At 44.3% G+C, this 15,581-nt stretch overlaps 1 protein-coding gene across 2 annotated transcripts in view; it reads left to right on the top strand.

Annotated features, from left to right (window-relative positions):
- Tnfrsf19 (TNF receptor superfamily member 19) overlaps positions 1-12,589 on the top strand; it is an 89,406-nt gene extending 76,817 nt beyond the window's left edge. For both annotated transcript variants that reach the window (XM_021181855.1, XM_021181854.1), the window contains exons 6-10: positions 1,787-1,951; positions 2,937-3,062; positions 4,450-4,552; positions 5,293-5,686; positions 9,953-12,589. In XM_021181855.1, the coding sequence (XP_021037514.1) occupies positions 1,787-1,951; positions 2,937-3,062; positions 4,450-4,552; positions 5,293-5,686; positions 9,953-9,961 (797 nt within the window). In that variant the 3' untranslated portion in view covers positions 9,962-12,589. The remainder of the gene's footprint in view (positions 1-1,786; positions 1,952-2,936; positions 3,063-4,449; positions 4,553-5,292; positions 5,687-9,952) is intronic.
- Positions 12,590-15,581: the final 2,992 nt, after the last annotated feature.

The following is a 15,581-nucleotide window of genomic DNA, read 5'->3' as shown; positions in this document are numbered from 1 at the left end:
ACGATCAAATTTGGCATTCCCCCGGGATGGTTTCATGATTTGTCGTTACAAGGGAAGGTTGATCGATTGTTGGGTGTTCGTTCTGAGAATGAGGTCATGACCTTCAGGGTTTGCATACTGACCAAGCCAAGCAGTCCTTTGCTCTCTCTCTCCTTAATCAGTCACAGCAAGATTGCACGCAGCAATGGCTGTCAAGGAAGCTGCTCTTTTCTCAAGCTGTTTCCATCCACACTGCCATCCGTGTAGACAAGAGCAGGACAGGAGGTCCTCAGTAAACACTCCCACTTCACTGATGGCAAGACCTTCTAGACTCAGGGCCCTGGAGTAATTAGGGGTTGAGCTGTTGTTGTTGTTTTCCTGCAAACATTCCTTTACTCCACCCTTTAACAAGCAACTGTATACCAGCATTTCTTGGAGGCATTACAAATAAAGAGTAAACAAGTTTATCAAGAGCCATTGCCCTGTGCCAGGGACAGAAATAGCTAGAGAAAAAGTCAACCTGCTGTAATGAAAAGATTCAAACCTCTTTCTGCCCAAGTAAAACAGAAGTTTTGTAACAGTCCAGACAGGTGGGCCTGGGGTGAGTTCAAAGGACAGCTTCCTACCTGGTGCTGGGCCAGCCTTGCTGATACGCCTCAGCCATTGGGCTTTCCCTACTTCCCGTTCATAGGTCACAGTGGAGACGGGGTCTGCAGAAAGTGACTTGTCCATGAATTGAGATGATTTACACATCCCCAGGATCTCGACTGCAGACATTGCCATGCTTAGCTGCGTAAGAGGCTGGAAGCGGAGCCTCGTGCCAAGCCAGCCTAACTGCAGTCAGGAGACTAACAATGATTCAGAATGAAGGGCGCAAAAGGTTAGGCGACAGCAGCATCATGGAGAAAAAGAGAGTGGGGGAAGGGGGAATAAAAACCTAGGGATTGCTATTGCAACTTTTCTTTGGGGAACAGCATCACCCACCAAGTGAAAGCTGAGGGAGTGGTCTACGTGGCAGGATGGGAAGAGCAGACAGACACAACACCAGGTGGGAGGACTTAGGAAATGTAGTAGTCACTTTGCCCATTCCTATGCGCCAGTGCCTGGCAAAAAACAGCTTAAGGGAAAAAGTGCTTACTTGGCTCTGTGGCAGGGATACAGCCCACCGAGGTACCGAAGGCCTGGCGGAGGAACAGCTCCCCACAACACAAAGCTACTGTTGACAATCAGTGAGTCAGGAAGAGAAAGGGCTGCTGCTGCTGCTGCTTAACCAGATGTCTCCTTTGAAAGCCCAGAACATGGAATGGTATTGCCCGCAATCAGGATGTATCTTCCTCGGTCCTTTCTGCAAACACTCTCCCAGGCCAACCCACAATTGTACCTCATTACTATCCTATGTGCTTCTTAATCCGGCCAAGTTGACAGTCCACATTAGCCATCAGATGAGAGAAATGGATTTTCTTTTAAGAGGGGTAGGTATGATTGCAATGAGGAGCCTGTCTGACTCTGTTAGGCTTCAATGTATCTCATACCCATGAAGACAGCTAGTGACCATGGGCCGTGTGAGCCTGGTATGTCTAGATTGCAACCCACAGGCTGGGCACAGCCAAGAACAGCTATGAATGTGGTCTGACAACAACAACAACAACTCATAAACTTGCTCAGTATCTGGATTACATCGTTGGGGGGCGGGGGGCAGGGATAAGGTGAAGATAAGGTGTCACAATGCAACAGGGTTGGATGTGCCTGGAAGCATTTCGAGTCCAGGCTTGCAGAGGGTGTACTGACCTGTTGCTGTAACTCTCAGGTACCAGCAAGGTGAACCTTGTGAAGATCTCCTCCACCGTCTCCAGTCCTCGGGACACGGCGCTGGCTGCTGTCATCTGCAGTGCTCTGGCCACGGTGCTGCTCGCCCTGCTCATCCTGTGTGTCATCTACTGCAAGAGGCAGTTCATGGAGAAGAAACCCAGCTGTAAGCTCCCATCCCTCTGTCTCACTGTGAAGTGAGCTTGTTAGCATTGTCAACCAAGAGTTCTCAAGACACCTACCTGGCTGAGACCTAAGACCTAAAGAGCATCACCAGCTTAGAATACAAGATGCAGAAAAACGAGCCTCTTCAGGAATCTCAGGGCCTCCTAGGGATGTTGGCAAGGCTGTGATGTCCCAAGGCTACCAGGAAAAAATAAAAGTTGTCTATACCCTACATTCTTAGCAAATTATTTTAAACTGTGTGCACCTCTGCATAAGAAGAAACAGGCAATCCTCAGCTTGCCATCATTAGGTTCTGCTTTTCAGTATCATTATTATCTGAAATTGTATCTCTTAAGCCACTTTGCTTCTGGCTTCCAGCCCATATGCAGGAAATTACGTAGACATTGATATGAAACAGGCTGGGCTATAGTTGAGTGGTAGAGCAGTTGCCTATCATGTGCAAGGCCCTGGGGTTTAATTCCCAGCACACACAAAAAATGTGGGGGTTGGAAACTGGAGAGATGGCTCAGTGGTTAAGAGCACTGGCTGCTCTTTAGGATGAAGCTTCAATTCCCAGCATCTACACAGCAACTTACAAGTGTCTGTAAGTCCACTCCCAGGGGATCTCATGCTCTCTCTGACCTTCATGGGCACTGGGCATGCATGTGGTACACAGATATACATGCAAGCAAAATACCCTTACATATAGAATAATAAAAAATATTTAAGTCTGTGTGTGTGTGTGTGTGTGTGTGTGTGTGTGTCAGGGAATGTAATGACATAGGCTTTGTATTGCTTGAGTTTGCCCACTGTAGGCTCAGAGAAGCACTGATGTTTGGAAGGTTGGCATACGGAGTGTCTTCAGTTTACTGTCTTCAGAGTGTCTTTGGGTACATAGAAGGACTACATGGGATAATGGTGTTGACTCTTTAAAAATACAAATACAAATGGAGAAGTGTTGATTGCAGATCTCTCCTCTCCACTAGGGTCTCTGCGGTCACAGGACATTCAGTACAATGGCTCTGAGCTATCATGCTTTGACCAGCCTCGGCTCCGCCACTGTGCCCATAGAGCATGCTGTCAGTATCACCGGGACTCAGCCCCAATATATGGTGAGTTGGGACTCAAAGGACCCAGAGGAACCAGGAGTGCAGAATGGGACTGGAAAGCCAGACATTGCTGAGTCCAGCTCTTATTCTTCAGAGTGGATGGCAGTGGGTCACAGGCTGATTTTCCAGTCATGGCTGACCTGTCTCTATGACTTTCCTCTGCCGCCTTTGGTTTAGGTGTTCCAGGTCTCTCCATTTGGAGTCCGTATCACTTGCAGTCACTTCTTCCTGCTGTGTAGAGGTGGGGCTGCCATCCGTGTACGTTAGTCAGGGTTACCGTGGCTGCACTGAAACTCCATGACCAAAAGGAGCTTGGGAGGAAAGGGTTTATTTGGCTTACATCAAGGGAATGTAATTTATTTGTCCATGTACATCAAGGGAAGCCAAGGCAGTCACTCAAACAGTGCAAGAATTTGGAGGCAGGAGCTAATGCAGACAGATGCCATGGAGGGGTGCTGCTTACTGGCTTGCTCTTCACGGTTTGTTCAGCCTGCTTTCTTATAGAATTCAGAACCACCAGCCCAGGATGGAACCACCTATAGTGGTCTGAGTTCTCCACCATCAATCATTCATTAAGAAAATGCCCTATAGACTTGCCTGCAGACCCAACTTATGGAGACATCTTTTCAATTAAGGCTCTCTCCTGTCAGAGGACTCCACCTTGTGTCAAGTTGACATAAAACTCACCAGTATGCCTTGGTTACCTGGTCAAGTCAAACCAAACACTTGTGTGTCTGGTTTCAATGACTTCTGTAAGGAAGAGGGGGCGGAAAGAGGTCCACATCAGGGTCCAGCCTTGTCTGACTCTTGGTCTGTTGCTGGAAAAAACCATTAGGGAAAGTTAACACAGGTGGAAATGTACCTCTGATCTAGGCAGGCAAAGGTGACATGACTCTCAGTCCTTACTGTCCTATTCCAGGCCTCAGCCGATGACCTACAGCATACAAACTCCACATGGCTAATGGTACTTAGCACTGGTGCCAGTCTGGCCTAGCATTCCTCTCTATTGTCCTGAGTTTCTGGTTCATCTGAGTGTAGTACCTATGACAGTATCAAGTCATCTCTTGGGCACTATTATCTACTTCATCACTCATATTCCAGGGTGGCTGGACTGGCCTCTTGGAATCACCCAGTGTCTCTTAGTGATGTTGCAGAATGGACCATCTTGGTCCATATGTCACACATGGAATGAGAATGCTTTACCCTTGTCCCCCCCTTCCTGCCTGGTCTCATTGTACAGCCCAGGTTGGGTTCTGGACACCAGTGTGTAGTTCCTCTTCTGCACCCAGTCACCCAGACCTTTCCAAAGGGAGCAAGGTTTAGCTGGAATGAACAAGAAAGTTCAGGAAAAAAACAAATCCCCCTGACTCACGCTTTTCTGCCTTCTCAGGGCCTGTTCACCTGATTCCGTCCTTGTGCTGTGAAGAGGCCCGCAGCTCTGCCCGAGCTGTGCTTGGCTGTGGGCTGCGTTCTCCCACTACCCTCCAGGAGAGGTAACTGTCCTTTAGTCAACAATGTTTGCAAACATGAATCCTGATTTACCAGCTTTGTGTTAAACTGTTGAATTCTGCCTCCTAACCATTATCAATGACTTCTTTGAACCTAAGAGAGTCCCCTGCAGGGATTGCAGGGGTCGCTGATAACCAGTACCACCTTCTGGCACTTTCTCCCCATTCACTCTATCTTTCTAAGATTTTAAAGTATATGTGTGTGTTTCTGTGTGAGGGCATGTGTACACAAGTACAGGTGCCCTCAGAGGCCAATAGGGTCAGCTTCCCCTGGAGAGGGTGTTACAGGTGGCTCTAAGTCTCCTGGTGTAGATGCAGGGAACTGAGCTCAGATCCTAGGAGCAGTGTATATATGGGCTTAACAGCTCAGCTCTCTCCCCAGCTTCTATTCCTGAGATTTCTATTATTTAAAAGTAACAGCTCACTCTTCACAATCTGTTGGCATACTGTTCTAAAACAACGATCACGAAAACTCAATTAAGATTAAGAAGATGCAGGTGTTAGACATTGGATATGCTTATATTAATTAGAAATAGGTATAGAAATCAATTTTAAGGTCAATGGAGAAGCTTTAGTAGCCATACTAAGGCAAATTTAAAACAATAGTTAGCACTGGAATTCTTAGTATTACAGCCACAGACTTAAAATTATAGCTGAGATATCTTCTGTAGTAATGGTTTTCATCACTGTATGATAACTGACAAACCTTTTGGATGTGTGTTCAGAAACCCGGCTTCTGTGGGGGACACGATGCCAGCCTTCTTCGGGTCTGTTTCCCGTTCCATCTGCGCGGAGTTTTCTGATGCCTGGCCTCTGATGCAGAATCCTCTGGGTGGTGACAGCTCTCTCTGTGACTCTTATCCTGAACTCACTGGAGAAGATATCAATTCCCTCAATCCCGAAAACGAAAGCGCAGCATCTCTGGATTCCAGTGGTGGCCAGGATCTGGCTGCTCTAGAATCTTCTGGGAATGTTTCAGAATCTACTGACTCACCTAGACATGGTGATACTGGTACAGTCTGGGAGCAGACGCTAGCTCAGGATGCTCAAAGGACTCCAAGCCAAGGAGGCTGGGAAGGCAGGGAAAACCTGAATCTAGCCATGCCCACAGCCTTCCAGGTAAGACAGCAATGGCTTTCAGCATGAGCCAGGCAATGGCCTGTGCTAGACTGGAGGGGACCAAACTCCATTCCCATGTTGAAATCTGGGGCGGGAAAAATTTCTGGGGTAGCTATATTTTATTATTTCTTATACATTATTTTGTATACATAATGAGAAGAGGGTTTTTTTTTTTTGTTTTTTAAAGATTTATTTATTATATGTGCATACCCTGTAGCTGTCTTCAGATGCACCAGAAGAGGGCATCAGATCTCATTACAGATGGTTGTGAGCCACCATGTGGTTGCTGGGATTTGAACTCTGGACCTTCGGAAGAACAGGTAGTGCTCTTAACCACTGAGCCATCTCTTCAGCCCCTGAAGAGGTTTTTTTTAAAGACTTATTTTATTCATTTTTTTGTATATGAGTACACTGTCACTGTCTTCAGACACATCAGAAGAAGGCATTGGATCCCATTACAGATGGTTGTGAGCCACCATGTGGTTGCTGGCAATTGAACTCAGGACCTCTGGAAGAGCAGCCAGTACTTTTAACCACTGAGCCATCTCTCCAGCCAGAGAAGAGTCTTAAAATAAGTTTTAAGACTTTTTTTTTAAAGCAAACAGACCCATGTTATGGGAGCACAAAGGGCATATGCATTCATCCTTGTCTTCTTAAATCTGACTGCTTGGTGTGAGTGCTTCCTAACAAGGAGCCTACACAAGATCCTGTCTCAAGAAAACATGTTTGTAAGCATATCTTATATTCTAATATAAATGCTGTCTTAGGGTCCCTATTGCTGTGACAAATGAAAACACCTACAAAACACTCCTGCACCTATAGCTCAGGGAACATTGCAGAAGAGGGGTCAGAGAGACCGTAAGAGCCAGAGAATCAGAGCTTTCTATGAAACTGTGTCTCCTAGTAACAGAAGAAGCCACACCCACAAAGTCTCAGCAATGTGACTGTCCAAGCAGGCAAAGGATGACACCAACAGACATGCCAAACTGGATGGGGAAAAGCCCATGAGGCCTCAATGCTACACAAAGAACTCCAGGTGGCTGAGGAGACCTGGGAGGGGGAGAAGAGGTGGCCTTTCTTAGGACAGAGCACTCCAGTTGGTTGGCCAGTACCAAACAATCAGCCCTGAAAGCATACATACAAGTAACATTATATAGGTTGAAAAGGTTATATTTAGGAGTAAATATGTATATACAAATACATATGTGCACTTAATAACAATGAAAAAAGATCACGGATTTGAAGGTGATGCAGAGGGGTATATGGGTAGATTTGGAGAGAGGAAAGAGGAGAGAGAAATATGGTAATTATTTTATGTATATATATATATGTGTGTATATGTGTATACACATATACATACACACATATATATGTATGCATGTGCATAGATATATAGATATATAGAGAGGGGGGTGGAGGGGAAGGTAGACCCATCATCAAAATCAGCTTGGGGAAGAGAGGGTTGGTTGACTTTGGCTTAACAACTCTCAGCTGACACTTCATTGCTGAAGGAAGTCAGGACAGGAACTCAAACAGGGTAGAAACCTGGTGACAGGGGCTGATGCAGGAACCCTGGAGGGATACTGCTTACTGGCTTGTTCCCCATTGCTTGTTCTTCAGCCTGCTTTCTTATAGAACCCAGAACTACCATCCCAGGGGAGTCACAGTACACAGTTACCTGGGCCTTTCCACATCATTAAGAAAATGTCCTACAGGCTTGCCCACAGGCCAATGGGGTGGGACATTTCCACAGTTTAGAGTCCATCTTCTCAAAGGACTCTAGCTTGTGTAAAGTTGACATCAAACTAGCTCTCATAAATGGCAATAAGGAAAGACAGGTCAGATAATTATCATCATCTACATAAAGATAACTTTCAACCCAAATAACTGTAGGAAGGACATAATTTTATATGACATGAATCCAGGAAGAAGATGTGACTTTCAGCTTGCACAGCAAAACTTAATAGTGACAAAGTTAATTTCTGAGATATGTTATCTTACAGTCCACAGGTAATTTAGGAACATCTAACTAGAACATTCTAAATTTAGGAAAAGAATTTCTAGAATGTAAACCATTTCCATATCCCCCTACAAATAGAAACAAAACCAACATTTTGAGCCTGTTTAAAAGACTCCCTTCTGGGTTCTGAAAAGTCCTTCCTCGCCAGGTATTATACTTACTGAATCTGTGAGACTGAAGCCTCCACCCACACTGGCCCCCTCGTGGGCTTGTGGCAGCCAAGTGCTGAACTTAACTAATTTTGCTGTTATCTCACTAGTGCATTCAAAGAAGCAGTCCACAGTTCCTTTTAACAGGCTCATTTTTTTCCAGGTAGACAATACACTTACTTCTCATAAGTAATTTGCTACTACCAAATGAGGTAGCACACACCTAGGAAGACCACCATAAGTTCAAGGCCAGCCTAGGGTACATAGTGAGTTACACAATATCATGGGCTACATAGCAAAACTCTGTTTTTATTTGTTTGTTTGTTTGGTTGGTTGGTTGGTTGGTTTTGTTTTTGTTTTTGTTTTAAAGCCAGCAAGATCAAACAAGAGACATTTTTTTTTTCCTCCAGCAGCTTCCTATTAGCAAACATGGAGCATCTAGATCAGTGAGTCCATGTTTTAGGTTGACTCTTGTTGACTTGGCTCCATTGCATAGATTCATTTGGAATTCAGAAAGGAACTTATTCCCACCGGAAGCAGCCCCAGCCCTGGTGTGAGGCTCCGATTTCCAAAGCATGATGACTTTGTCTCCCGAGCCAGTATTTTTACACACTCGTGTTCTTGTGGGTGCTTTAAGACCACCCAGGATCTGATGGTGATGCTCCTGGTTCAGGATAAGTATATAGGAGTGAGAGCTAGCTGCCTTTAGCATCCATGCGTCCGTTTAAATTTCATTCTCCCTGTGCCCATCCAGTCAGAAGGGAGCAGAGCTGAGGGATGTGTGGTATCTGCTGTTGAGATCTTTGAGAGAAGGAAGCTAGCTTGTTTCCTTCTAGGAAAAGTTTGCTTGGTGGTTTTACGACGTTACTTTTTGTTGTTATGGGGCTGAGAAGCACATGTGGGTGTCAGGGGACAATTTGCAGGTGTCGGTTCCCTCCTTCTACCATGGGTTCTAGGGATCGAACTCCATGCACGGTAAGTGCTTTACCCATGAGCTATGGCGCAGGTCCTCTTGGTGTTACTTTTTAAACATCATTTAATGTCAACAGTGATATGGCTCAACTGGTAAAGGTGCTTGCAGCCAAACCTGATGACCTGAGTTGCATCCTTGGAATGGACATGGTAGAAGGAGAGAACTGACTCTTGAGAGTTGCTGACTTCATATGCACCAATGACACAAGCATCCCCCAACTCAAAACAGTAAACAAACAAACAAACAATCAAACGAATGAATGAATAACTCAGCAGAAAGCGCAGAAGGTAGGAGAAGCTCTGAGAGAACCACCCAGTTGTCCAGTCTACCTATCAGCTTTTTGCATGTGATCAAAGGAGGGTGGCTGGATTCCTGCAATAGAGTCAACAGGTTTGTTACTGTCGCATCAGTTGGTCAACGTATTTGGTGAAGGCTGTCTCCCGGTGTTCAGAAAGACTTCAGAGCCTCAGGTTTCCAGATAACCTCTTTACCTAGCAACATTTTCCTTAGGTTCACCTATGTTACCAATGCAAACTGGTGATAAACACATTGCTGAGGGGCAGCGGGTGAAAGCAAGGCTTCCTCCTTCCAGCAGAATTCAGTCGGCTGATGCCCACTCCCTTTTGGAAGGGAGGCCATACTTTCTGTGATACGGCACTTTGTTGAGAATAATTGTCTCAAGACGACTGTCTATTCCAGGGAGACCATAAAGAACAGTCCTATTCCCTTACTCTTTGTAGACAACTGCCAGGAGTGGAAGACTGAGGTTCTATGACTGAGGAGTGGCAATGTTCACTGGCCACCCTGTTTCAGGCGGCCGTGAATGACTTAGCTATGAATGCTTTAGGAAGCCCCACACTGAAGCAGTGTCTTCAAATGGTCCTATAAGGCCAATAAACAAAAGAATAATTTTTTAAGTCATTGTGATAATTATGGGTTACATTCTCATTTCTCAAGTACTCAGTAAAATTTGTATTAATTCCCAGAGGACATAGTATGGGATGCTGGGGTATGTGGCACTATTCTCAGTAGCTATTTATGAACAATCAGTTTGAGAATGACCCAGTGGCAGGTTTAAAGTAGAAAACATCATTTTTCAAGCTTTTCCTCTGTTGCTGTTTTAGGATGCCTGAAGGCCATCTTCCTGACGTGGAGGTGTGGGTCTGGACACGCCTTTGGTGAGGCCTACAGACTGAGCAGTCTTGACCTTCTATGGTGTCTGGAGGCAAAAATAAATCTGAACCAAACTGGCAACATTTCCATCCTTTCAGCCACTAGCTTCTGAGCCAGACCAGCTGTAAGCTGAAACCCCAGCAAGAAGCAAGGAGAGACTGTAGGCGGCCTTGGGACCTGTGCTTCTTCCCTAAACGAGAACCTTAGCTGGGGCCAATTTGAAGGACCCATGGGTGGAATGTGCTGCCTGTGAGCTTGTGGGCACGGCAGGACCCAGCCTGGCTCCTTCTTACGTCCACGGTGAATGTGGTTTCACAAGATCCAGAGTATAAACTTTCATAGACATTCTCATTTAGAAATAATCCATTACCCTGTGAAAAAGCCTTAGCAGATTCCTTTCTTAGATTTTAGGCAGAGCTCTGGCGGTTTCTGTTGAAGAAAGGCACTTTCTAATCAGCAGAATGCTATACTTCAGTGGTTTGAAGGGGCTTCGTAGCCCTGCCTGAGTTGTACTTTGATGAAGTCGACTGGCCTATCTGTTATGAACAGTTCTTCTGGCCTCTTCCCCACAAATGTACAACAGCACTGACTGGAGAGGAGGCCTAAGTTATTGAAAGTGGCTGTGAATGTGGTTAGGAATGTAGCAGGTTGGGGGGAGGGGAGAGAGAAAAGGAGAGGGCAATGCTTTCAAGTTAAGACCACCTACTATGCATATCCTGAAGCCTGGCTGTGAATGGTAGGACTGGTGACTGTGGATGCGTGTGTTGGTGTTGCCCTGTGCTGAACTTCCAAGGCCCAGATTTCTTATATAGAAAGGAGATATTTGAGTCTAGTAATCTGTGGTCGACACCCGAGCTTGTACAAAAGGCTTCAGCACGCCAAGGTCACTTCTGAAGAGTCCTTCAGTGAGAACACAATGCTCATTAGACCCAGACATGGAAGAGCATGGTTGGCCCAGTTTGGGAGAATAGAATGCCTGTGCCATCTAGTCTAACCAAGGCTTTGTAATACGGCATTCTGATGTAGGGGTGCTGTGTAAGGTATCCCCTCTTCTTCCGTGACAGCATTTACCTTCCAGAACAATCTCTAAAGCTAAAGAAAACCTGGGGCTCATTTTCTCTTCATCCTTCGCCCTATGGCTTCACTGAGCAGAATATCCTTGGTTTCCAGTTTGAAGTTACTTGAGCAGATCCGACCTCAGCCTTTCAACCCTCTGCTAGTGCTCTGTTCCATGCGCACTTTAAAAGGAGCCCAATCTGTGAGCATCAGTGTGAGAGGATTCACCAGCATATTTGTTCTGAGGCTGCCCTGGTTAAATCGGGCTCTTAACGCACACTGAAACCAAACATCAAGATGCTACCTTCCTAGACTTGTTTTAATCTTCTGCTTACCCACAGTGTTTTCTCATTATAAGACATGAGTAGATTTAATGAGCCCTCTTCCTGCAGCTTCTCTCTATTCCTAATTATAGCTTTTTGATGTGTGTCTTCTGGCTTGTCCATATCTATTGCTTCTCATGCCGTCTGTTCCTTTACCAGATGTAGGAAGAACACTGCCATACAGCATCCCGTAGTAGCCCACATCTGCTTTTATGTTCCCATGGTGCCCAGTCATAACCTATTGGCATTTTGTTTGTATGTCCCCAACCACTATTATGAGAACTGACTTTAGGGAAGTCGTAAAGTATTTAGGATGTAAGCAACAGACATCCATGAGGATGCAAGCTGAGCTCCCCTGAGTGGCCTCCTCCTCGTGCACATGTGTGTGTCATTGCTTGCAACCCAATCATCTCTGTTATGACAGGGATGATCAAAGCCAGCGGGGTTGTGTTCCTTTGTGTAACCTGAAGATATTTTCCACATGCCGAGCCCTGATGGACTTCAAAGACAGACACAGCTGGGGAAAGCCAGTCTGATGGAAGGAGACTCTAGCCCCCAAATCCTGAAACATCACTTTTAATCAGAAGAGAAATCCTGGGGGTTAAAAATTGATTTCATTTGATACTGCATTTGGAAGATCCTGGATTATCATCAAAAAGGAGACATCCTCCCACCAGACACTCTAGAAACATGTAATGGTGTTTTACAGTTCACATTCTTTGGAAACAAGAGGGAAAATCTACAACCTGCACGTCACATTATTGGAACATCTTACAAGGTTGTTTACATAGGAGCTGGCATTCTGATATCAGACACTGGTATAGAGAGGCATCTAGGCATAGGGGGCACCAGTGCCACCTTTCCTGTGGCAGAAGCCAGGGCAAGATGGAGGAAACAAGGACTTTTGAATCAGTCAGGCCAAGTCATGTGTTTTCTATTTTGAATATATGGAATATATTTTGAATCGCAGGATTTTCGACTCTAAAGAGTACTGCTGTCTGTGTTAGAAGAAAAAGAACAGAAAAGTAAAGAGACACAATCATGGCTCTTAAGATAGTTTGTTTCAGCTTAGATTCTATCACAACTGTTTTACATACTGAATTTATTATCAATTGTAAGTTATCGCTTTCCAATACAAACCTTTTTTTAGTGCTTTTTAAAAATTGTGAATAAAATTGATACTTGTTATTCTTAGTTACGTGTCAGGTCAAAATGATTTTATAGTTGTGATTATATTTTACTTGCTTCAGAAATTCATGTGTGTGTCATGCAGTCTTGGAGAGTGACACACGAGCCACAGTGAGGAGCACACAGAGCCATTGTGGAGGATCACACAGTTATCATGAGGCACATGAATCACTGTGAAGGTCCCAGAAGTCATTGTGAAGGTCAAGTTGAGCCATTATAAAGGTCACTCAGTCATTGTGAAGGCAAAAAGTCTTCCTGGAGCTCACACAGAATAATTGCAAGGCCAGAGAAGTCTCTGTAAGGGCACACAAAGTCATTGTGATGGTCACACAGAGTCATTGTGAGAGGACACAGAGTCAGTGTGAAGGTCACACAGAGTCATTGTGAGCGTGATAGCCATTGTAAAGAGCATTCAAGGTCATTTGTGAGGATACACAAAGTCATTGTGAAAGTCACAAAAGAGTTACTGGGACCATTAAGCAGAGATGTGTTGCAAGAGTTACAGAGTCACTTTACATGATGACATGTAAAGTCATTTTGAAGGTCATGCAGTAACTATGTGGGCACACAGTCATCTGGAGAGGGAACACAAATGATTGTGAAGACACACAAAGTCATTGAGAGGCCACAAAACATCATTCTGAAAGTCACACAAAATCATTGCCAGGGTATACAAAGTCACTGTGAAAGACACACAGCCATTATGAGTACACAAAAAGTTATTGTGAGGGTGACATAGAGTAACTGTGAGGGTAAGATAGTCATGCATACTCATAAGAAGACCAAATAGTAACTTTTAGTGTAGACCAAGTTATTGCAACATATCATGGGGAGGGGTGGCTCAAGAGTCATTGAGAGGATATACAATGTCATTGTGAAGGTCACACATCATTGTTAATGAATACAAAATAATTTTGAGGGTCACATAGAGTCATTGTGATGGCATACAAAGTCATTTGTGAGGACATACAAGTGAATATGAGTTCTCCAAGCCATTGTTTGGGTCATACAGAGTCATTGTGAGGGAACAAAGTCATTGAAAAGATTACACAGTCATTTGTAAGATTACACAAACTCAAAATGAGGGCACACAAGTCATTGTGAAAGTCACAAAGAGTCGTGTGAAGATTATACAGCCTCATTGTGAGGGCACACAGCGTCACTGACTAGATCATACAGAGTCATTGTAAAATTCACAAAAACTCATTGTAGAGGTCATGCAATCATTGTGAAGTCACACTGTCATTGTGAGAACACAAGAAGTCATTGTGAAGGAACACAAAGTCATTGTAAAGATGCACAAAATCTCGGGGAGAATTGCACAGTCATTGTCTAGGTCATACAGGTATAGTGTAATAGTTATACTACAGTCAATGTGAAAGTCAGACATAATTATTGTGAGGGCACAGGAACTCATTATGAGGGCACACAAGATCATTGTGAAGTCACACAGAGTCACTGTGAAGCCAGAGTCATTGTTATGTCATTGTGAATGCCACACTGTCATGGTGATGGGGAACAAATCATTGTAAAGATTACAGAGTCTTTGTGAAAACACAATGTCATTTTGCAGATCATACAGTGTCATTGTAAGGATGCAGATACTCACTGTGAAGTCAAATGCAGTCATTGGGAAGGTATATAAAATCTTTGTGAGCATCACAATGAGACATGCATGTCACGCAAAATCATTGTTAAGGTTACACAGAATGAATGTACACAGTACAATGAGTTATGATCACATAGTTGTATGAGGGAATAACAATGTCATTAAGATCAGGCAGTCACTATGAGACCACACAGAGTCCTTGTGTAGGTCCAGAGAGTCATTATGAGAACACCTAAGTCATTGTGAGGGTACATGATGTTGTAAATGCCACACAGTGTTATTGAGAATATCACATAAGGTCATTCTGAAGGGCATACTAGTAATTGTGAAGGTCACGTAATGTGAGTATCACAAAAAGTCACTGGTAATTTCACACAGTCCTTGGGTGTGCACAGAGAGTCATTATGAGAGTACAGAAGTCATTGAGAGGGTGCATGCTGTCATTATGAAGGCCAAACAAGGTTTGTGATAGCACAGAGTCATTTGAGGGCACACAAATTATGGTGAAGACACATTCATTGTGAAGTTAGTACAGAGTCCCAGTGAGGGCACTCTGAGTTGTTGTGTTAGGATTTAGCAGCAGAAGTGCCTGGTCACAAAGAGAGCATACCACACAACAGATCTCACATAAGAGATTTACTGGGAGGGGAGGGGAGGCCGTCTCAGAATGGGGACATGAGAGAGAATAGAAACAAAGAGACCAATGACAGACAGAGACTAAAAGACCAAACAAGACAGAAAGAGAGACCTTTTAAAAGGGTACACATGTCACATAAAAAAATACACAACTAGTGGTGACAATGGAAATGCACTACACCTGGTGGCAGCAGGTGACAATGTATCTGGTGTCTGCCGACTCTGATTCCATGAAGGGCAGGCTGAGGGAGCACCTGATTTCTAATGGTAAGGACATACAAAATTACTGGGATGGCTCACAAGGGATAATTGTGAAAGTCATACAGAGTAAGTATGAGGGCACACAATCATTGGGAAGCACACGCAGTCATTATAAGAGAACAGAGTCATTATGAGTACACACAGAATCATTGTGAGGGGACACAGTCATTGTGAAAGTCACAATTACGGTTGTGAGTGCATATAAACTCACTGTGAGGTAAATGGAACTAAAGAAGGACACAGTGTGAGAATACACAAAAGTTACTGTGATGATCACACACAGTCATAGCTGGGGCACACAAGTCATTGTGAGAATCACAGTCATTGAATGCTACACAGTGCCTTTATGATGGCACATATAATCATTGTGAAGACACACAGTCATTATCAGAGCACACAAGTTATTGTGATGACACAAAAAAGTCATTGTGAAGGTCCTAAAACATCATTGTGAGGCTCACAAAGAATCATGGTGAGGAGACCATAGAGTCATTATGAGGGCACATA

The sequence above is a fragment of the Mus caroli genome, chromosome 14 (genome assembly GCF_900094665.2).
Source record: "Mus caroli chromosome 14, CAROLI_EIJ_v1.1, whole genome shotgun sequence".
NCBI lineage: Eukaryota > Metazoa > Chordata > Mammalia > Rodentia > Muridae > Mus > Mus caroli.
Note: the sequence above shows the minus strand (reverse complement) of the source record. Positions and strands in the feature narration are given on the sequence as shown.